Source organism: Monodelphis domestica, chromosome 1 (genome assembly GCF_027887165.1).
Source record: "Monodelphis domestica isolate mMonDom1 chromosome 1, mMonDom1.pri, whole genome shotgun sequence".
In the NCBI taxonomy this organism is placed as follows: Eukaryota; Metazoa; Chordata; class Mammalia; order Didelphimorphia; family Didelphidae; genus Monodelphis; species Monodelphis domestica.
The window spans coordinates 501,528,129-501,550,859 of record NC_077227.1 but is presented as its reverse complement, the minus strand read 5'-3'; the positions used below and the strand labels follow the sequence as shown (position 1 = coordinate 501,550,859).

Below are 22,731 nucleotides of genomic sequence, written 5' to 3'. Positions count from 1 at the left end.
CCCTCAAAAAAGGTTCACTTTGAGCTAAGATTTCTTTTTCAATAAAAATAGTGCTTTTCTGAAGCCTGAAAAGAACTGACTTCCATCTGCTTTCCCTGTAAAAGTTTTATCCACTAAATAAGATTTTCTTAAATGCTGATCCATCATTATTATGGTATAGAATTCCCAGGGGATTCCATTCCTCTTCAGAAGAATCTCAAGTGGAATAGTTTTCTACTCTTGGCTTTCCTAACTACTTGTGTGATGTTGGGACAAGTAATCTATCTGCACCAAATTGCAGTTCTGTCTCATTAAAATGTAAGGATTTAATTAGCTGATCTCTATCCAACAGCACTGACACTGTCATAAGGTACCTTCCAGTTCTGACATTCTTTCACTATAACAAGTAAGGTAAGATTTTAATCTGCATCCAATTTCCATGGGAGAATTGAAAAATGGGCAAAAAGATGAAAAGGGAATTATGGACATGATTTAGTGGGCTTTAAAATTATTATTGTTTTTTTTTAAACCCTTACCATTTGTCTTGGAATAAAAACTGTACATTAGTTCTAAGGCAGAAGAGCACTAAAGGCTAGGCAATGGAGATTAAGTGACTTACCCAGGGTCACACAGCTAAAATGTGTCTGAGACCATATGTGAACCCAGGACTTCCCATCTCTGGACCAGGCTCTCAATCCACTAAGTCACCCAACTGCCTCCAGGACTTTAGAATTATTAAGAAGGCCAAAGATTAAATTTAAAGAGATTTTTGGAGGGCATCAGCAAAAATTAAAGGTGGAGAAGCTGATTAAGGAAGATTTACTTTCAATGAGAAAAAAGAGAATGAATAGGTGATAGAGGGAGAAATCTGCAGAAGAGAAAATGAAGAAACCTAAAGGGAAACAGCAGCAGAAGGAAGAGATGAAGACTAAGAATTAACAGAGAAAGCAAAGATTGTTATCAAGGCAAAGGAGGACAAAGTAAATAAAACAAATTGGTAAGATAGGTAAAAGGTAGGGAAAGTAGGAAAGTAGGGAAAGAAATTTGGATATGATTTACAAAGTAGTAAGAGGTACTCAAAAAAAAAAGTATAAAACTGGTAAAAGATGAGAAAGATCACTCTGGAGAGGAAATCATGACCTCTGAGCACTTTGCCATCCAAATTCTACAGAAGCTATAAATAAATGAATGAATAAATAAATAAATAAATAAATAAATAAGCTAAGATTGACAATCATGGGGGCAGCTGGGTAGCTCAGTAGATTGAGAGCTAGGCCTAGAGATGGGAGGTCCTAGATTCAAATCTGACCTCAGACACTTCCTACCTGTGTGACCCTGGGCAAGTCACTTGACCCCCACTGCCTAGTCCTTACCACTCTTCTGCCTTGGAGCCAATACACAGTATTGATTCCAAGACGGAAGATAAGGGTTTTAAAAAAAATAAAAGATTGATAATCATATTTCTAATTATGGAGAAAAGGGTAATTTTGTATGAGTCCAAGTCACCTATAAGATTACAGACAAACTCCTTCTTTAGGTATTGAAAGAACCAGTAAATATAATCATCAAATCACTGTCAGTAATCTTTGAGAGTACCATAGGGTTGGAGAAAGCAGGAGCATGATTGAACCAACTCCGACTTATGGAAATTGTTAAAATTGTCAGTTATAAACATTTTCACCTTGGAAATGGGTGAATGTTAGAAATAGGGGCTTTGATTTATCACTATGTTGATTATCTAGACTTTTAAAAAATGATAGAGAGGAACATACATAGGTCATTCTTTTTTTTTTTCATGGATATCAGAAAGATAAGAACTTTTATTATATATTATATAACATATAGGAGCAGCAGTTATATTTATAGTTGCCTGGAAAGAAATCATCACATGTGTTAAACCAAGGCTATATTTATAGATTTGCAGGTTGGCTCATACAGAATAGAATGGACAGTAAAATAGTGGTAGTCTCTTGGTGACCGAGAATGACAATTGTCTTTGTGCAGTAAAATAGAATATAGTGTAAGACATAGGTCATTCTTTACATAATATTTCTGTTGCTATAATGACTATAATGTTCTCTGGGTTCTAAAGTGTAAATAAGGTAGATTAAACTTAAAAGTGCCATGTACTTTTTTTTTCCTACAGCACTAGTTGTTATACATTTACTATCACATTCCTGAAAATTTATCCCATTTTTTAAAAAAAAGGAACATATTAGAGACTGAAAAAAGCCAATGAACTTGACTCCAGTTTCTTAGGAAATTTTAAAAATTATTTTAATAAATGGATAGCTCGTATAGAAGCAAAATATTGAGGGTAATGCAAAGGATTTAGTAAAGTTTTAAATAATCATTGCTACAAAACTTTATAGTATGAGGACATTTCTAGAGTTTTCTGGAAGTATTTTTATAAAAGTATGTCAGATCAAGAATTCTTGACTCAAACAAGGAAACTTAATTGAAGGAAAGTTGTCATTAATAAGTAACCATCCTCCAAACAACTTTTTGATATAAGTAATAAAAGTACAATTCTAATAGATTTGATCATTAAACATAAAACTGAATGACTCAGTCTATTTGCTTCAACACTAATCAATATTTAGAAATAGAAAAGGTAGTCATAAAAAGCTAGCATAGCTTTCACAAGGACAGTTCAAGCCAGACTGACCTTATTTCCTTTTTTGACAGGATTATTAAATGGAAAAGCTATGGAACATCATAGATATATTTTTACCTTGATTTTCTTAAAACATTTTATAAAGCTCTCAGATGAGAGAGAAAAATGAGGGGGCAAAAGATTATAAATAATGAAATTAAGTAGATTAGGAAGGCCAAACCCAAAGAGTAGTCAATAGTTCAATGTCAACATAGTATAAGATCTCCAAGGTCTTGCCCCTGAGCCCTTGTTTGGACCTATGCTAATTAACAATTTTGTAAATAACTTATATACAAATACTGGCATGCCTATCAAATTTGCAGATGACACAAAGCTGAGAGGGATAATAGCATAAGGATTCATAAAGACAACACCATTCTTCCAGTCCCAGAGGTTGCAGCCTCAAAGTTATCTTCAATTCTTTCCTCTAAATGCATCCCCTAAACATAATCAGTCACCAAATCTTACCAATTCTACCTCTAAAATATTGGTTGCGTCTGCCCCTTTTACTCTACTTGCACTCAGTCCAACCCCTCTTTTCTAGAGTATATCAATAACCTGGTAATGTATCTCCTTGTATTTAGTCTCTCTAATACAATCTCTATAAAGTTGTCAAATTTATATTCCCAAAACATAGGTCTGACCATGTTCTTCCCCTGCTCAACAAAATCCAGTGACTATTACATCTAGTTTAAAATATAAATTCCCCTATATAGCACATAAAATCTTGCCTAATATGGCTCCAGTCTACCTTTCCAAGCTGATTACTTCTTTCATACACCCTACAATTGTCTGTTGGCCATGTAACACAACAGACACCTTTCTTGAAGTCCATGCTTTTGTATTATCATTACTGTATACCTAGAATGATCTCCCTCTTGATCTCTAACTCTTAGAACTTTTTTCCTGATTTTCCAAGTTTTTCTACACCTCAGTCCTTTGAATGCTTTTAACAGTCATTTTGTATGTAAGTGTGTAACACTCTTGTGTTATTTATCTAACATGCATACATTCTCCAGTGGAGTATAAGTCCTTTGAGGCACTGTCTCCCTTTTGGTCTTTATATCTCCAGCACAGCCTGGCACACAGTTGGTGCTTAATGAACACTTACTGACAAACTGACTATACTAATTTACTTAAAATTCCTGTTGCCCTAATGACCCCAACAATGACAATTGAAACTGACTACTTCATTGCTAAGTATAAGATAATATTTCAAAGTTATCTGAATTTGAATTTCTGTAATTGTGAGAAAATATGAACCAGTTTTCAGATGATAATTAACAATCCATTATCTTTCTAAAGGAAGACATTGTTGAATGTGATTGTTGAAATGTCCATACATCTTTTCTTGAGATAAGAAGCACAAGCATCTCAGTCTTGGTCAGACTACAAATTAGCATGGCTCTTACCTTTATAGAGCTTTTTTTCTCCATAAAATCACTAAGTATGGGGACCTTAAAATTCAATTAAACTCCCTCTGGAGTGTCAGACTGTAGGAGGAACAGTTCCCTTTATAGGAATGGTTCGTGTCAATAAAGAACCTAAGATAAAAAGATTTCACAACCTGAACCTGTAAGTCATATAAAAAGATGATCACTGTGAGACTATGGGATGGAGTTTTCTTTTAGTAAAACTTCCTGCTACTAATAAAAAAAATGTCAAATGAATAACATTTGTTAAGTATTGACTATGTATAGATCACTGTGATAGGTAATGGGGGAAAAGCAAAATAAGTCATCGTTCCCTCCTAGCATTACATACTCAAGAAGTCCCAAAGTGAATCCATAAACTCAAATACTCTCCCACCTTGACTATTTCTATTACTGGGTAGCACCATCTTCCTAGCCACCCCAAGCTCAAAAGCGCTGTCATTCTGATTCCTCTTTATCCCTTACTCTACTCCCCACATACACACACATCCAAATAGCTGCCAAGTATTCTCATTTCCACCTCCACAACATCTCTAGCTCACATCCCACCTACTCATGCTACCACTCCCCCAGTCAAGCTGTCAACACATCTCACCTGAACTAATAAAAAAGATGCTCAGTGTTCTCTCTGCCTCCAGAGTCTCTCTGTGATCTATTCTTCACATAGATAAGAAAATAAACTTCCTAATGCACAAGGTTCAGCATATCAGTCCCTACTTTAAAAAGCTTTAGAGGGTTCCCTATTGCCTATAGCAACAGTGCAATGGATAAAGTGCTGAGCCTAGAGTTCAAATCTGGCCTTAGTTACTTCCTAACTGTATGATCACTGGCAAGTCATGTAACCTCTTTTTGCCTCCATTTCCTCAACTACAAGCTGAAGATAATAATAGCACCTACTTCCCAGGGTTATTTTGAGAATCAAATAAGATAATAATTGTACATCACTTAGTAGTATAGACATAGTTTGTTGTTGTTTAGTCTTGTCGTTGTTTAGTGAGGGACTTCACTTCCCTCTCAGTCTGACTTAGTTTCCCCTTCCATAAAGTAAAGGAGTTGGCCTACATGACCTCTAAGGTCCTCTCCAGTCCTAGATATATGCTCACTTTGATCACACAAGTTAGTGACAAAGCCAGGGGCAGAATGATAACCTCCTCAATCCTAACTCAATCCACTGTTTCCTCACAATTTCAGCAATTTTGTACCCACCATTTGCTCCTCAGTTTCCTACCCAAGAACAAAAGATGCCTCATCAAAATTTTCAGGTAGTCTGATTCCCCCAAAATATCCTTCCTGTGACTGTCAGTTTCTTGAAGCCTCATTACAAGTTTAAATTTAACAATTAACTCAGAATGTTTAATTGCCAGGTCCAGATTTCTCCCCCAGAATGGACTCCTGATTTATTATCCATTCATTTGAACTCTGTCTTGCCCAGCCTGCTCTACCTCAACAAAAACCTCTTTAATCCATTGTGTTTGTTAAAGAGGTTTCTGATTGACCCCAGCAGGCAGACATTTCATACAAACACTCCTACTGTACCTGACCATTCATCAGCTAACTGGCCACCAGAAGGGAAAAAGACACAGAGAGAGGGAAGGGGGAGGGAAGAGAGAAAGGGGTTGGGGTATGGAGAGAGGAAAGGAGTGGGGGGGAATGGAGGAGAGAGAGAGACAGCCTTGTAGGGCAGGAAGTAAGTTGAGGATGAAGGAAATTAACACCACTTCAGAGGTTCCTTCATTTGCATCTCCTTCCAGGACAACTTAGCTCATACTGTTTTCTGTTTTGTTTTGGTTTTTTAACTCTTTTTTTTTTCTTTGAAAGCCAAGTTTCCACACATAACACAGTTATATGCCTGGTCAGTGATGCTAATAAATTTACATTTCCCCACATGTTATAATGTCTGCTGCCAAAAACAATCATCAGTGGCCCATTTTGAAAATAAGGGCTACAACTGTGAGATGTTTGTGGTTTGTACAAATGCTCTGGTAACAGAGCTTGGTGTATTTGGGGACAATGGGGATAGGAAGAAGAGAAGAAGATCCTGGAAGGAACAGTAGCTGAGCAAATGGTGTCAGAGATTAACACAAAAAGGGATGAGATATAAAATGACACAAGAGCCCATGTTCACCTGATTTACAGGTCAGGGCTCCTTCCACTATCCCTAGGCTGCCTCTCCAAGAGATACATATTTCATTATATGCACATCATTATATATAGAACTTCTAGAACACTCACAGAAGCTTGTTTAGTTGGTGAGATATAGTTTAACACCTAAAAACACCACTTATAAACATTATTTTTAAGTCTTCATAGATCCTCAAAGAAAAATTAAGCAAAAGCAATATGACAGATTCTTTCTTCCTGGTTAGAAATCACAGTTGAATAAAATGTATAGCTAGATTTAAAAAGTCCATTTGCAATGGTTTTCCATTGTGATAATTGTCATCTACATCAAATGCACAGTGCATCTGTCTAGTACACCACCAAATTGTGTGGCTTTCCCTGGTACACAAAAGAAAAACTAGCAGCCAAATTTTCAAAGTACCTTCTTCATGCCACTCCTCCTGCCTCCCACAACCACTTACAATAGAAACAAATGAATGTGAAATCTTAACACTAATGTAATAATGCAGAGGTGATTATGACGCAGTGGTGAGAGCAATGGTTAGAGGTCTGAGTCCCAACTGCTAGTTATGTAACACTGACCAATTTAATTAAAACTCTCCAGGCCTCAGTTTCATCTTGTACAAAATGGACACAATAATTCTTTACACGATGTCATTTATAATAAGGTTGACAAAGGGGCTACAATTTGTAAACCTAAAAGCATTATCTACATGTGAGCCTTTAATCCTATTATATTTTTCAATTTTTTTATTATAAAGATTTTTTACTTTACTAATAATATGTAACAATAAATTTCTACATAAGTTTTCTGAAGTTATATGATCCAAATTATCTCCCTCCCTCCCTCCCTTCCCTACCTCTTTCCCAGATCTGGCAAGCAATTCGATCTGTAGCCCTATTATATAGAGCTGCATGGATTCTCTGCCCAAGAAAAATATCATTACAACTTTCTTGCAAAGGTCATGCTTTTGAATCATGGAATATTTCAATTCACTAGAAGCTGATGGCTAACAGAAAATGTCTTTTTTCCCCAATAAGATTTTTTAATGTAGGCAAACTATATAATTAGCATTTAATTCCCCTGGTCCAGCAGTTTTAATTCAGGACAATAAAGCATAAAGTGACTTAAAGAGTTTGCTCTCACACAAGAGCATTAGAAAGACTTTACTGAGGGTTTAAGTGGGAAATGTCTACAGGAGGCAATCTATATTATTTATTAAAATAAGCTTTTCTAAAATAAATTCGTTCCAACAGTTTCCACCTCTCCTTATTTGTAACAAGGAACAAATGTCTTATTAATATTTGTTTTCCTTTTTTGTGCAAACAGAATCAATGCCTTTTCATGAACAACTTCTGGTCTTGCATGGGTGATATCTTTAGAATAAGAGTAGTTTGTCTGCTCAGAAGGGAGAGACCAGATGTTTCTCAGGTTGGGATAACTAAAAGGCAATTCTTCCCTCAAAGAGCTGAACACTTGGTAAAAAAATTAAAAATAAATTCTCAGGTCCTGGAATGTGTGGGCATATGTTGTGACCCTAAATACCTTTAGCCATACTTCTACTTTTCACTATGTGTAAGACACTGATTGTTTTTAGAGATCTACAAAAGCAATCCTTAGCATCAGCCCTGGTTAATGTATTACTTTTTAACTCACACTTTAATCTGACTCTGACAGTGATGAATGAAATTCTCCTGTAAATTCTATGGCATGTGAACATTTCCCCAGGTTAGCATTAAATGAGAGACTAAGGAACTATAGACACATCCAAAGTTCATCAAAGGTTAAAAGTTGAAATTTTCCAATTCAAATAGAATCAATTTCATTTCTCATAGTATAGAACAGCTCAAGATAGTGTGAAAACAACAACAACAAAAAACACAAGTTTCATTATAAATACCACTACTAGCTTTGGGGGCTTTTTTGTTGTTATTTCAACAGCAAATTCTTTCCAAAAAAAAACTGAGGTACACAAATGTACATGTTTAACATCTAGGCAGACTAATTAAATAAGTCATTGACTAGTGTCCTAGTGCCCGGCCACACACATCTCCCATTTTGCAGGAATATTTAAGCTCCCTAATACTCTCATAGAAAGACTTCTTTGGTGGGGAAAAAACAAAGAGGAGATATGAGTATGATTCTATCTTCAGTTTTAAATCAATCCAAAGATCAAAATAGGAAAAATTAGGAATTAAAGGTGGAAACTAGGTGATTTCCAAAATAGCAAACAATCTTTTGAAAGCCCAGACAATTCACAGAAAAGAATCAGATTCAAAGTTTGGCAAAAGGTTGTTACAACAAGACTAGTAAAGGGTTAAGATGCAGATCATTACAAGAAGCCCTTGAGAGATGTGACCTCTTTGTGGTTTTCATCTCTTTTTTCCGGTCACAACAAAACCATCCTCCAAATTTAAAAACAAACAAAAGAATCTCCCAAACTAGATCATTTGTACTTAAAAAATAGAAATTGCACTGCCTTCATGAACAGAGCACTCCAAGAAAATACCTTAAATTAAACTAAATAAAAGAATATTTTAAAATATTCCAAAGTAAAATCTCTATCATATTGCTGGCAATCTCAGGAGGGGGTGGGAATGAAGAGAAGGTTAGAAATTGGCTCAAATGACAAAATGAAAGTTGAAAAATTATTTTTTCATGTAATTGAGGGGAAAAATATTACTTTTTAAAAAGAATATTCCACAAACCTAGTTGCAAGAGAGGTTCTAAAATGTTGAGTCTAATCCATAAAATCAGCCAAGTTATCTATCTTTGGTCCTCAAAATTCAAAGCATAAGTTGTAAAATACTCTAACATATGAGATGCTTATTCAAACCATTGATTCTTAACCTTTTTTGTGTCATGGCAGACAGCTTGGTTAAACCTTTGGAAATCCTCTCAGAATAATGATCTTAAATGCCTAAAAAAATACACAGGATTACAAAGTAATCAATTATATTAAAATATAGTTATCGGGTTGTTTTTTTTTTCAAAGCAAAATCACAGGTCTTGGAGTTAAGAATTTCTGCTCTAAACAAATGTGGACAAAGAATTTGACAGTACTATTTTGTGCTTGATACAAGGTAAAAGGAACCGACTTTATTACTCTGAATCTTTTTGTAAAGAACCTGGGTACAGGGAACAAAGTGTAGCACCCCCAAGTGGTATTATATACACAACCCAGTGAGGGCACCCATCTACTTATGTTCATGTAACCACAAAGACCAATATCCAAGAAGTGTCTTGGTGATTCTCCTTTGTTTTATGAAGCACCAAGAAAAATCAATCCACACACTCTACAGCAGGGAAAAAAAACAATTAGCAACTGAATTAACTGTGTTTTAGCCTGAACTTCTTTTTTTCTAGGCTAATTATTTGTTTGCCTAATCAAGGCCTTTTGCCTTGATGAGAAGTGTTAATACAATGAAAGTATTTGTTGAGGCTGGCTTCCCTGGTGTGAAATGAAAGATCAGAGAAATTCAAGTAGGCTTGTGAGAAATAGAAATAGACAGTTTTAATTTGCTAACAGCTATAATCAAAGTAAAAGCAATGATTTCACTTATTAGTTTTGTAACTACAAATGTAAACAGAAACATTTCATGACTTCAGTAATTGTTCTCCCCTGATATATTCCAAATCATTAATATACTATCCACTGCTTGCCAGGACTGTTGCTATTTTCAGCTCTGTTTTTTTATTCACTGGCTACCCAGTTCAATCCTAACCACGTTGTCAACACCTTGTTCTAAAATCTTCAGTCATTCCCTCTTGATTATAGAATCAAATCTAAATCCCTTTCCTGATTTTTATGGTCCATCACTGGAGGTGATGTGATTACTGCTAACAACACACAGTGGATAATTGCCATTACTCTAGGATTTTGGAAAATATATCTCAGGGGACATGACAATGGCTGCACACAGAAGGTTCAGAAAAGTGGTGGCTATTATATCCACATTTCTATACCTTTGTTATCACACTTATAAAAATAATATTAAAATATGGGATCTGTTAGTACCCTGGCAAGACCCTAAGGCCATAGCAAGATGGGGAAGGGAAAGAGAAGAGGCATTTATACAGCCCCTACTATGTTCCAGGCACTGGGTCAAGCATTTTATAAATGTTATCTCACGTGATTGAAAGATAGGCAGTTAAAGCTGATGTTTCTCTTAAACTAGTCCACCTCACCAGGAGAATGAAATCTAATTTCATTTATCTATTTATTTACTTATTTAAAACCTTTACCTTCCATCTTAGAATCAATACTATATATTGGTTCTAAGGCAGAAGATTGATATGGGTTGGGCAATGGAGGTTAAGTGACTTGCTCAGGGTTGCACAGCTAGGAAGCATCTAAGGCCACATTTGAACCAAAACCTCTTATCTCCAGGTCTGGCTCTCTTTCCACTAAGCCACTAGCTGCCCCTCAATCCACTGTATATGGTAAAGCTCAAAATTAAGAGCTAGAAGCCATATTTAAAGTCAGAGATCAAACCTACAAAGGAACTTGGAAACCATCTAGCTCAGACTCCTTCATTTTACAGATGAGCAAATTGAGACCCAAAGAGAAGTAATTGGTACCTGAAGTCACCTAATAAATAGTCAGCAGCAATAGGAATAGATTCCAGGTTTCCCAGTTCCAAAGTCAATACCTCTTTCCACTATATGCCATGATGACTTTGAAACATATATTGCCAAATATAATTCTTCAAATCCAGACAATCATTCAACTCAAACTATCAGCAGGATCAGAATGAATGCAACAGAGAAGTATTTGGGAGCATGGGTACATTGATGGGTATATTCCTGCTATTTAAATACATACCCAAAATATGCACTACCGACTCATCATGAGTAGAAAGATTAGTTCTTATACTAAGAAAAACAACTCAAGCAGAAATTTTCTTTTTTTTAATGACAGAATCATAGTTTTTTCAGAGCAAGCAGGGAATCTTTCAAAATAATCTAATTCAATGTCATTTTAGAGAAAAAGAAAATTAAGCCAGGGATAGAAAATGACTAAACAAAGATTACACAGCTACCAAGTCAGCATTACAGCTCAGGTCTCCTAACTATCCAATCCAGCACTCTTTCCACTATAGAACTGAAAGAAGCTATTGGGAATTTTGTCTAGGGCCCATATTGTTCAATGACCCATTGACAAAGAAACAATAAAATTGATTAAGAGGTGAGACTCATTGAGAAAAGCATCTTATAGACCTTAAATCACCCTGTAAGTCTGAGTAACTCTTATCATTATTCTCCAATATTGAGACTGCCTAAAGAGCTTTACATTTAAAAGGAAAAACTGTGTAGCTTGGCAGTGCAGAGGGAAAAAAGCCAGGTTTTAAGCAAGCAGTTAAAACAATCTTTAGTAACTACTGAATTCAAAAGAAAACACCCACCAGGAAGGAAAACAGATTTGCTAAACAAAAATCCTAGCTTTTAAGGTACTTGAAAGATCTCTTATTTAGCAAACTACATTTATTTCTAGTATAGTAAAAGATATAGTACATCCTTCGATACTCACATCTTGACTAAGACAACTGGCTCTAAAATACTACAGCAGTGTTACCTTTCAAAGGTTTTACCCAGTTTTTTTTCTGATTTTCAGAGTTTGTATTAATTGGAGGATAATTATACTGTTGTTCAAGTTTATTTTGCTCAATCAAGTTCAGCATTTTTAAAAGGTTTTTTTGTTTTAATTTAAAACTTTGAAAAAGTCATGAATTACTGCCAGGAAATGCACCAGTATAATTAGCTTTATTACAACTTGTAAATATGTATGTACACAATATATATATATATACAGTGTGTGTATATGTATCTATATACACATATAGTATTCATGCATATAGTATACCTATAGTATGTGTGTGTGCGTATGTATACACATATATATACACACATCTATTTATACAAAGAGAAAGCAAACGTACATACATATGTCAAAGACTGAGTTTCAAGAGGAAAGCTGGAACAAATCCATTAGAAACATTACTACACAACAACCAAAGCTATATATATAAATTTGGGACAAAGTAGTCAACATTCTTGCTACCAAACACAGGAAAGTATTAAATTCAGAGAAGATTTTGGAAAAGCACATTTACATGCTTCACAAAAGTCAGACACACACATGACAAAGGGACATGGAGTACTCCACTATTTTTTTAAGCCAAAAAATAGGCCTTTGTTAAAAATTGACCTTCCTCAAAGCAATCCATATAGATAATGAAATATTAGGGTCAGAAAAGGCTTCTTTTTACTCTCCCATCTGAAAGCTTCCAGTTGAAGCACTATGATCCTTCACCCTGCCCCCTGACCAGTATCAAATAACTTGGCTCCCCTCAATCACTTTCCAAATTGACACATTTTTCTCTTTGTTTTGTTTTGCTTGAAAACAAAAACACACATTTGTGGTCTGGTCCTTGGTTTTATGTTCCATCCCCCCTACACCTACTGTATTTTCCAACTCTCAATATTGGTCCCACAATTGAGACTACAGACCACAAAGGAAACCAAACAAAGGAAGACACGTTCTCAAAGCTAGAGCCATCTGCCAATTCTCCTTAGAATCTTTTCAAGAACTTCATGCAGTTAAGGGTAGGGGGAGAAAAATCATTCATGAGAAAAGTAATTGCAATATGAAAAGAACTAAAGAAAAGGTCAGAGCCCAGATAGATCCATGAATAGAATCCAGAAGGCAACTCCTCTTTACTTCTAAATAGATGTATTGCCCCCTCTCGAATGGGGCTTTTGTCGGTTGCCAAGCATTTTAAACGTTATAGTAAGAATATGTTATTAAAGGGGGATTTAATATACAGTGATTACAAAAAACACACTGAAGTAGCCTCATGATTACTGACATAGAAAGCAACAAGCACCTGCCCTAGTAAAGATTATAGTGAATTCTTTTTCAAAGGCACCAGAGTTTCCTAAGTACAGTATAGATGCAAGCTTTCTTTAGCAAAACAATTCTACACTAATTTACAATTCTTTGGTCCCCAAGGGAAACCTGCAAATCCGTACCCTGACAAAGTACAAAAATCCTCCCAAACACACTTGAGAAAGCTCTCCTGCTCTGGACAATTTGAAGTTCACAAATTAAAAGTTCAAAATATATTTTCCTTTGTTGAAAAGCAAGTAAATGTTTTATTCCCACTACTCTCCCCACCACCACCACCAAAATCAGTTCATATGCAGACTAACATAGAAATACCCTATACCTCTCTTGGCATCTTACTGCCTTTGCATCTCAACTTATTTCTTCCATTAGACAATAAACTTGAGGATGAGAAGCAGTCTTTATTCAATAAATATTTGAATTAATTATCATGACCCAAAGGCAAGTTATTACTTAATTTTCTGATGAAATTCATAATCTGTTCAGGACTACAACAGATGATTTCACAACCTTGGAGTATTGTGATATGACCAGCTCCTAAGTTTTCCTCCTAAACCTTAAGTATTGCCTTCTTACTTCTTACCCTCAACCTCTAAAACTTTATCATCTAGATTTTCTAGATAGAAACATCAGTCAGTGAGAGATGGAGGTCTTAACAATTACTTCAGAATAAAAAAATATTCAGAAAGATCATAGATTTAAAGGTAGAACATTAAAAAGCCATCCCTTCATTTTAAAGGAGTGGAGGTAAAGAGAGGTTAAATGACTCACTCAAGGTCATGCAGCTAGTAAGTATTTAAAGCAGAATATGAACCTAAGTATTCCAGACTCCAACTATAATATCCTATTCACTTGTTGTTTACTCATTCAGTTTTGTCTAACTCTTAATGACCCTATTTGGAGTTTTCTTGGCAAAGATAGTGGAATGGTTTGCCATTTCCTTCTCCAGCTCATCTTGCAGACAAACTGAAGCAAATAGGATAAAATGACTTGCCCAAGGTCACATAGCTAATAAGTTATCTGAGGCCAAATTTGAATTCAGGAAGATGAGTCTTTATGACTTCAGACCTGGTACTCTGTGCACTCTGGTACCACCTAGCTGCTGCTTTCCCCATCCATCAGTCAGAAGTTATACAAAGTGGGAAATTTACAAATCTCTCAGTAGGATGTAGATTCAAGTATAGTAATATTAACAACTTGCTTACACCATGCCTTAAATTATATTATAATTAATAATTAGGATCACAGATTTAAGAGTTAGAAGGGACATCAAGAGTCATCTAGCTTCACCTTTTGTGGAACTGAAGCCCACAGAGATATGACTCGCCTATGGTCACACAAGTATTTAATTAATCAAAAGAAGTCCCGATCTTCTGATTCCAATTATAGCCCATCTTTCCACTTATTATTTAACAATAATAACAGTAACTTTTACATTTATGTAGTACTTAAGCAAACATTCACTCATTTGACCCTAACAACAGCTCTAGGAATTAGGTATAATACAAGTTTTATTAATTCCATTTTACAAAAGAGGAAACTAAAAGTTCAGTGGTATCGAATGACTGATCCAAGGACATATAACTCACATTTAGCAAGGAGTAGAGTCAATACTCAAATTTAAGCCTTCAGAATCCTAACTTCAGGGCTCTTACTGAATTAAACTATCCATCTATAATGGTGTATTGCAGGGAAAACACATTTATTCAGGAGCATTTGGTGGTTGGGTTTTTTTTTTTTCCAAGAAACATTTCTTCAATTTTGGTTTGAAAGTAATCAGTGATTAATTTCTTGGATATTATTGTTTATTTTCCTCCCTCCTACCATCCTTGACCTTACTTTAATGCATTTGTGGATAATGCATAGTCAGAGATATAGTTATGGCCCAAATAGTCTCCAGAATTCAAATAGAAGCATAAAGAGAACAACCTTCTCCTACTCCTACCACCCACTACTTCACCAGAGCACACACCTTGAGTCTGTGGACTAAAGTGAAGAATCTTTTTGCAAAGTTTTAATGCATGATCTCTTGGGATTTGTCTAATGAATTTTAAGGCACCTGAGCAGGACAGAAATGTTGAAAGTTTGTGCCATCCAAAAAAGCCTCCCTATAAGGCATAAAAATCCATTCTCCACCCCCTCAAGTCCACCCGACCTGTAGACAGATGCCTCCCTTGTACCAGGAGCAATGAAATGACCACAGAGCCACGTGCCCATTTGCCTATCCACCCAGGGCCTTGAACTCTGCCTCATTTACTGTCAGCAGCAGTTGATTGAGCTGCGACCCCCACTGCCCCAGCAGTCAGCAGCAGGATACAGCAAGCAGGAGCCAAAAAGCTGACCTCTCGCTGTGAGCTTGCTATAGATCTGGGAGTTCACTTCCTTGTCCCGCATGTAACATCGGATCTCTTCCACTGCTTCTCGGATGATGGTGACGGCCAGCACGAACCCCTAAAGAGAGAAGATAGTAGGGAAAAGAATGCAGGTGTTAGAGTTTGATGAATCCTCCCCCTTCCCATATACTCCAACCAATCTGTCCTAAAAGAAAAGGGGAGAACAGAAGGGAAAAGAGTCCCAGAAGAAACATCATCAGTTTTCATCTCATTTTTTTTCTCCTTTAATTGACAAAGCCCAGAACATTGATTTCTTTCTTTTCCAAAATGGAATTCACATTGATGTATTTGCTGGGCTTTTTCAGTTGACATTATATCAATTGTCACTCTTTCAGACAGCTGCTACAACTGCTTCAGAGATTAAAAGAAAAGATTCCCTCCAATTATTTACCATATGCAATATTTAAACTGATTCCCCAGAAGGTTAAATCCCTTATATAAACTAGACAAGGACGTGCCTCTTTGTGTGACCCTGACAAAGAACTGTAGCTCTTCCCAACTGAAGGAGGATTATTCCCATTGCCAATCAAATATAAGATGTACATTGTGGCTAAAGAAAATCTGGCCAATTTTGGAATAAAGTGAAAGCAGACCACATACAGAGCCAAGATAATCCCCCAAGGTCCAGTAAAGAGGTCTGACCAAGTTCACAGAAGGTTGTCAGTGCAGCTATTTTGTACCATGTGCAAACTGCTTTTCTCAAATGCTTGAGTTTCTATTTTTCTCCACATGGGTGTAGATAATTCCCATTCATTTTAATGGAAAGTGTGTGGGCGCACAAAGACAAGAGACTATACCTCTTTGCTTAGCATAAATCTTGGCAATTGCTTGCACAGCCTAAGGTACTTCATCTTCCCTCCATTTATGCATACACTTCTCATTAACCAGAAGAACATGTCCCTAAGGCTAAAAATTGCCTTACTCAGAGATGTAAATTGGGTACAGAAATAAATTCCTGCTACCCAACTTTGGGATTAATATCCAAAATATTTGGAGTGAAGCCTTATTTCTGAGATTTCAGGTCACTCACTGCACCTTTCAGAGAAATCTTTTTCAAGGACACATAATGAATAAACACAATAGAAGATATTCAGCCATTTTAAGAGTTGCACTTTTTCACTCTAGTCAGATGTTACTTATTCTCCCTCAACACCCTAAAAATCAGTTTTAGAGGTAAGCCCAGAGAGGAGAAGGAGAGACAATGAGGAACCCTTTTCAAATGTGATTTCTCATAAATGACCGTTTTTTAATGCTAGAAAATCCTACTCTTCTTGACCCATAAGGATTTATTTTGAAGTCAAATGATATATGTTGTAGGCTCAAAGCCTATGGTGGACAGTGACGTACACACATGCACATACACATACAACACACACACACTTTACTTCACTATGCAATTTTCATATATATCAAAACCTTAGGATATAGACTGAAATCTCAAGAATTATAACTCAGAGAACAAATTCTATCACCCATGCAGACTTCTCAAATATTTCAATATATTTATATGCCTGTCTCTTCTACTATAAACTCAAGGGAGAGGAATAAATATTGCAAGTGTTTATTATTTTAGAGGAAAATTTACATTCTATGTCACAGATGTTAAGGAGAGGGACTACATACCCCAAAATAAGTAGATATGAGAATACAGCCAATGATGCCTATCAATTAGGGAATGGTTGAACAAGTTGTGGATTTAAATAATGATCAACTGTGAAAGACTTAGCTACTCTGATCAAGTCAATGATCTGAGGACCCAGGATGAAAAATATTACATCTCCAAAGCGAATTGAGTGTAGACTGAAACATACTTTTTTCACTTTCTTTATTTTTCTTATATGTGTGTGTGTCTTATTTTGCAACATGGCTAATACAAAAGTATGTTTTGTATGACTTCACATATTTAATCAATATCCTATTGCTTGTCTTTCTCAAAGTGTAGGGGAGAGGGGCTGGAGGGAGAGAATTTGGAACTCAAATTTTCTTTAATGACTGTTAAAAAAAATTTTATATCCCTGGGAAATATTTAATGAAATAAATAAAAATATAGTAAAAATGAAAAAGAATATTATCACCATTTTTGACTGAAACAGGACTAATGGGAACATTTTATAGATGGATATGGTAAGCATGATTAGACATGCAAAACAGAGCCCCATAGGAGATCCAAAAAAAGAGATAAAAAGAAAACTATTTTGCAAATGCTGAATTGGATTGTTTGATAAACAGATCAAGGTTTTGAGAATACCCAATAGAAAAAGCCTACATACAAGTTGGAAATAAGGAAATAAATGGACTGGTTCTATGAAATTTATATTAGCAAATCACTAAGAGAAACTAGAACCACTAAGCTGAGATTCAGGTGACTATAGAAAGGGTGTTTGGTTTTTTTATCTTGAACCAAAGAATGGCCCTGAGGTCAACAAGGAAGAAGTAAAGTCCTATATTCTAGGAAACCCTTCTCAATCCCTCTTAGTGCCTTCCCTCCGCTTATTATTTCCTATTCATCTCATACATAGGTTTTTTTTTAATTTAATTTCATTTTTTTTATCTATTACATGTAATAACAAATTTCCACACAAGTTTTCCAAAGTTCTATGTTCCAAATTTTCTCCCTCTCTCCCTTCCCTCCCAGCACCAAGAGGTGACAAGCAATTTGATCTGAGTTATATATTTGTACTTAGCTTTTTGACTGGTTGTTACGTGTCATCTCCCTCATGATATTGGAAGCTCTTTAAGACAAAAGATTTATCTTTTCCCTTTCTTTGTATCACCAGTCCTTAGCACAGTGCCCAGCATTTCATAAATGTTAACTGACTGACTGAATTAAATCCAAAGCACAGGACTATTGTGTAAATAACAACACAACTAAGAATGAAATTTAGAAACTTACATAAAATTACAGAATGCTAGGGTTAGACTAGATAAATTCTAAGATCCCTCCATCTCTATCATTCTATAGATGAGAAAACTGAGATCCAAAGAAGTAGCAACTAGTGACAGTCAGAACTTGAATCCGAATCTAGTGACTCCCAGTCCAGTGTCTTTTAATATACAGCAGAACATCTCTTAAAATGGAACTCATTCTCTTCTCTCTAACCAAGTTCTCCTCCAAAAATTCCCTATTTCTATTGAGTATACCAGTCTTCCCAGTTACCCCAACTTCATAAGCTCAGAGTTACAGGCATTTATAAAGTATCTACTATGTGATAAGCACTTTACAAATATTATCTCATTTGATTCTCACAAGCTCCCCATTTTATAGTTGAGGGAACTGAGGAAGACAAAAGCTAAGTGACTTATCCCTAGTCACAGAGCTAATAAGAGACTGAGGCTGGATTTGAACTCAGAATTTTCTCACTCTAGGCTCATTACTCTATCCACTGTGTCACTTAACAGCTTTTCTTTTTGCTTCCCATCAAATCAACTCAGATGTTACCTTTTCCATGAGACCTTCCTTGAACTCCTCAGTACTTAGTACTCTCTCCCTCATCAATTTTCTTTGAATTATGCTTTATTTATGTGGTATATCTCCTCCAGTGGAACAAAGCTGCTAGAGGGGAGAGATTGGGTCTCACTTTTGTCTTTATATCTCCAGTGCTTAGCTCAGTGCTTTGCATATAATAGGAGCTTAAAAACATATTTTGAATTAGGAACCCAAGTTAAACCACATCTAATTCAGTTTAAATAAGAATACAAAATGCTGATAATTTAATATGTAAATAATTTGTTCCCTTATATTACAAGATATACCAGTGAAGCAATTTCATATCCTATTTGTATTGTAGTAGAAAATAATTCCAAAGGGGGTATCCTAGAGAGAAGTATGTAAAAGGAAACAGGTAAGCATTTGGCTCCTTAGGAATGGAGGTAGGGGTTGCAATAAGAAACTGGGGATAACAGAAAAGAGTACCAGAGAAGAAAAGTTCAGAGAACCTGCTCCTTGTTACTGCTCATTGTACAGCATCTTTAGAAAGCTTAGACCTGGCTTTTCTAAATATTCTCTTGCCCTGTGGAATGCAACTTCCTGAGAAGTTACGATAAGCTAGGTACACAGGATTAAAAACTTAAAGGGAAACCTGGTTTTCAAGCAGTGCCCTAGACCTGCTGATTCCACCTAACTCCCCAGAGAAAGCAATGAGTTCATTCTATGCAAGAAATGTATTTGCCCTATACCCAAAGAGCATAAAACTGTGTATCCACTATACCCAGCAATAAATACCACTACTGTGTTTATATTCAAAGAGATTTTAAAAAGAAAAAAGAAAAGGACCCATATGTATAAAAATATTTATAATGGCTCTTTTTGTGGTAGCAAAGAATTGGAAATTGAGGGGATTATCTGTCAATCAGGGAATGACTAAATAAGCTGTAGTATATGATTGTGATGGAATATTATTAGAGTATAAGAAATGATGAGCAGAAGACTTTCAGAAAAACTTAGAAAGATCTACATGAACTGATAGCAAAGTGAGTAGAACCAGAACACTAAGCATGGTAATGGCAATATGGTACAATGATCAGCTGTGAATGACTGAGCTCTTCTCAGCAATATAGTGATCTAAGATAATTCTAAAGGACTCATAATGGAAAATGTTATCCACCTCCAGAGGAAAAATGGATGGAGTCTGAAAAAAGCAGAGTATAATTTGTTTTTAACTTTCTTTATTTTTCTTGGGGCGGGGGGGGGTCCTTTATTTTCTTTCACAACATGACTAACATTGAAATATGTTTTGCATGACTGCACATGTATAACCTATATCAAATTGCCTGCCTTCTCAATGAGGGGGAAAGAAGGGAAAGAAAAGGAGAATTTGAAACTTAAAATTTTTTAAACTAATATGGAAAATTGTTTTTACATGTAATTGGAAGAAAGAAAAATATTTAAATAAAAAAATAAGTATTTCCTACAACAACCAGCTAGGTAGCAGCCCAGCATACAACATACCACATTATTTTAGCCAAAGTTTAGTTTTGTTAATGTTAAAAGTTACCCCTATTGGTTATTTTTCCACTTTAAGCCTTTATAAAAATCTTTTCCCAAGCTCCTACATGAGAACAAACCCCTCCTTAAAGATACTATGTTCTATTAACATCTAGGAAATTGAGACAGTCTATAACTTAATAGGACAGACATTTCCATAATGTTAAGAATGAAAATGGTACAAAGGGGGAGGGAGTCCAAAGTACTTTCTCATCTCCCTTTGGTCTGACCCTCTATTGAAGTTCTATCAGTGTGTTCCAAAGAATTTGGGGTTATCCACCTTTACCTCAATTCAAGCTTGCAAGCTGTGCTGCTCCAAAGGTGTTTTCCCCTCCTCTGAAACATTCTGCCACAACAAACAAAGAACTCAGCCAAATATGTTGGTCACTATCACACAAAGCAAGTATTTACCCAAGATTAAAATAATTAATCTTTTATTCCTTAAAGGGGGAAAAATGATTACATTGAAATAACTAAACATAGTCTGTCCTATTAAATTATGCTTTATGATGATATGTAGTAAATTTCATTAAATGAAAAAATTTTAAAGCACAATTCATTCAATAACCAATTACTAAGAATAACAATTACTAAGAAGCAAGGTCATACTCTACATACTGTGAATTCCATGCAGCTTCCATTGACCTTGCATTTTTGTCAATTGCAACATAATTTCCTAGTCCTATCCTCAAACTTTATTCATTTTTATAATTTACTCTACAATAAATACTGGAGTATCTATCATCCCTAGGGCTGGCACACAGTATCCAAACTTCTGATCAGTTTGCCCTCAAAAGTCATTTTTCTCATCCTAACTAGTCAATTCACTATCTGACCTGTTTGAGATCAATACAGGGTTGGCTTTACAATCTCTTAATCAAATCAGAAGGTCTATACCACACTCCCTCCATCTTTCTTGCAACAAGTAGAAAAGATACACTGTTGAAAACCATGTCCATTCTTCAAATGCTTTCTATCTACTTTAGTGGAAGGCATCCCTGCCCTTTCTTGCCTAGGCCAGGAAGGTAGAATTTTGAAGGTTTTCAGTTAGTTCCTGAAACCTCAGCTTCTGGGCAGGGAGGTGGCTTATGGATAGAATGCCAGGCCTAGAATTGGAAGGACTTGTAACTGATTCAAATCTAGCCTCAGATGTATCCTGGCTGTATGACCCTGGCCAAGTCACTTAACCCTGTTTGCATAGCCTTTGCCCTTCTATCTTGGAATTGTGACTAAAATAAGAAGGATTTTTTTAAAGGCTCAGCTTAAATGAAGGAATTGAACAAAAGGATCTCTAGACTGCTAGATGGTACAGTGAATTAAGTGCCAGACTTGAGGTCTGGAAGACCAGAGTATGAATCACATCTCCAACATTTATTATCTTTGTGACCCTGGGGCAAGTTGCTTAATATCACTTAGCCTCAGTTTCCTCATTCGTAATATGGGGATAATAACAACAATTCTCTCACTGGGTTGTCCTGAGGATCAAATGAATAGCATTTGTGTAAAAAATCTTGCAAACCTAAAAGCTCTAAATAAATGTTAGTTATTATCCCTTCCAGGTCTAAATCCTTTGATTCTATGATCTATATTCCTTAAAAACTGGTTTTAGCTTGGGCAGCATCAGATAAAAATTCCCTCTGGCAACTTTTTCTCCACAGAAAATGATAAGAACATTTTCCCAAAAAGGGCCTGGGTCCCTGAACATTCTTAAATGTTTGTTAAGGAGACAACCTTAAAGGTTGGGAATTGATGGCTTTAAAGAAATGAATACCAAGTAAGTTTCTGGCTCTTAGTCCTTGGAGAAAGGAACAGAGAGGTTTGTAAGTTCGATCCCTTCCTTAGTAGCCTCCAAAAGCTATTATCAGTTCCAATGGTCACATCAACATGAAACAGAAAACAAGGTTTTCCAAGATCAATCTAGAGCTACCCAGGAAAGCATCAATATGGTAGATCCTGTAGGAACTGAGCTTCTGTATGACATCCCAAACCTGTCTACATTCAAAAGGCACCTCAGGTGAGGCAGGGGAGGGAAAAATCCTACCCCTGACACATATTGATAGTATGGTTCTGAATAAGACCCTTAACCATTCGGTATCCTGGACAACACTGTAAGACTTTTAATTTACAGAGAAATAACATATCTGCTTGGAGAGAGGACATTTCCTTACTAAAGGTTCTCTACACCAATGAAATAAGAGGTCTGAGAATTTTTTTTAAAAGCTCTTAGCTCATATTGTAGCTGGGTTAGCGTAACAAA

At 35.9% G+C, this 22,731-nt stretch overlaps 1 protein-coding gene across 4 annotated transcripts in view; it reads right to left on the bottom strand.

Moving 5' to 3' along the window:
- The window catches only part of ATP9A (ATPase phospholipid transporting 9A (putative)), a 155,113-nt gene that overhangs the window by 105,236 nt on the left and 27,146 nt on the right, over nt 1–22,731 (bottom strand). For all 4 annotated transcript variants that reach the window (XM_001369149.4, XM_007475725.2, XM_007475723.2 and 1 more), the window contains one exon: nt 15,440–15,548. In XM_001369149.4, coding sequence (XP_001369186.2) covers nt 15,440–15,548 — 109 coding nt within the window. The remainder of the gene's footprint in view (nt 1–15,439; nt 15,549–22,731) is intronic.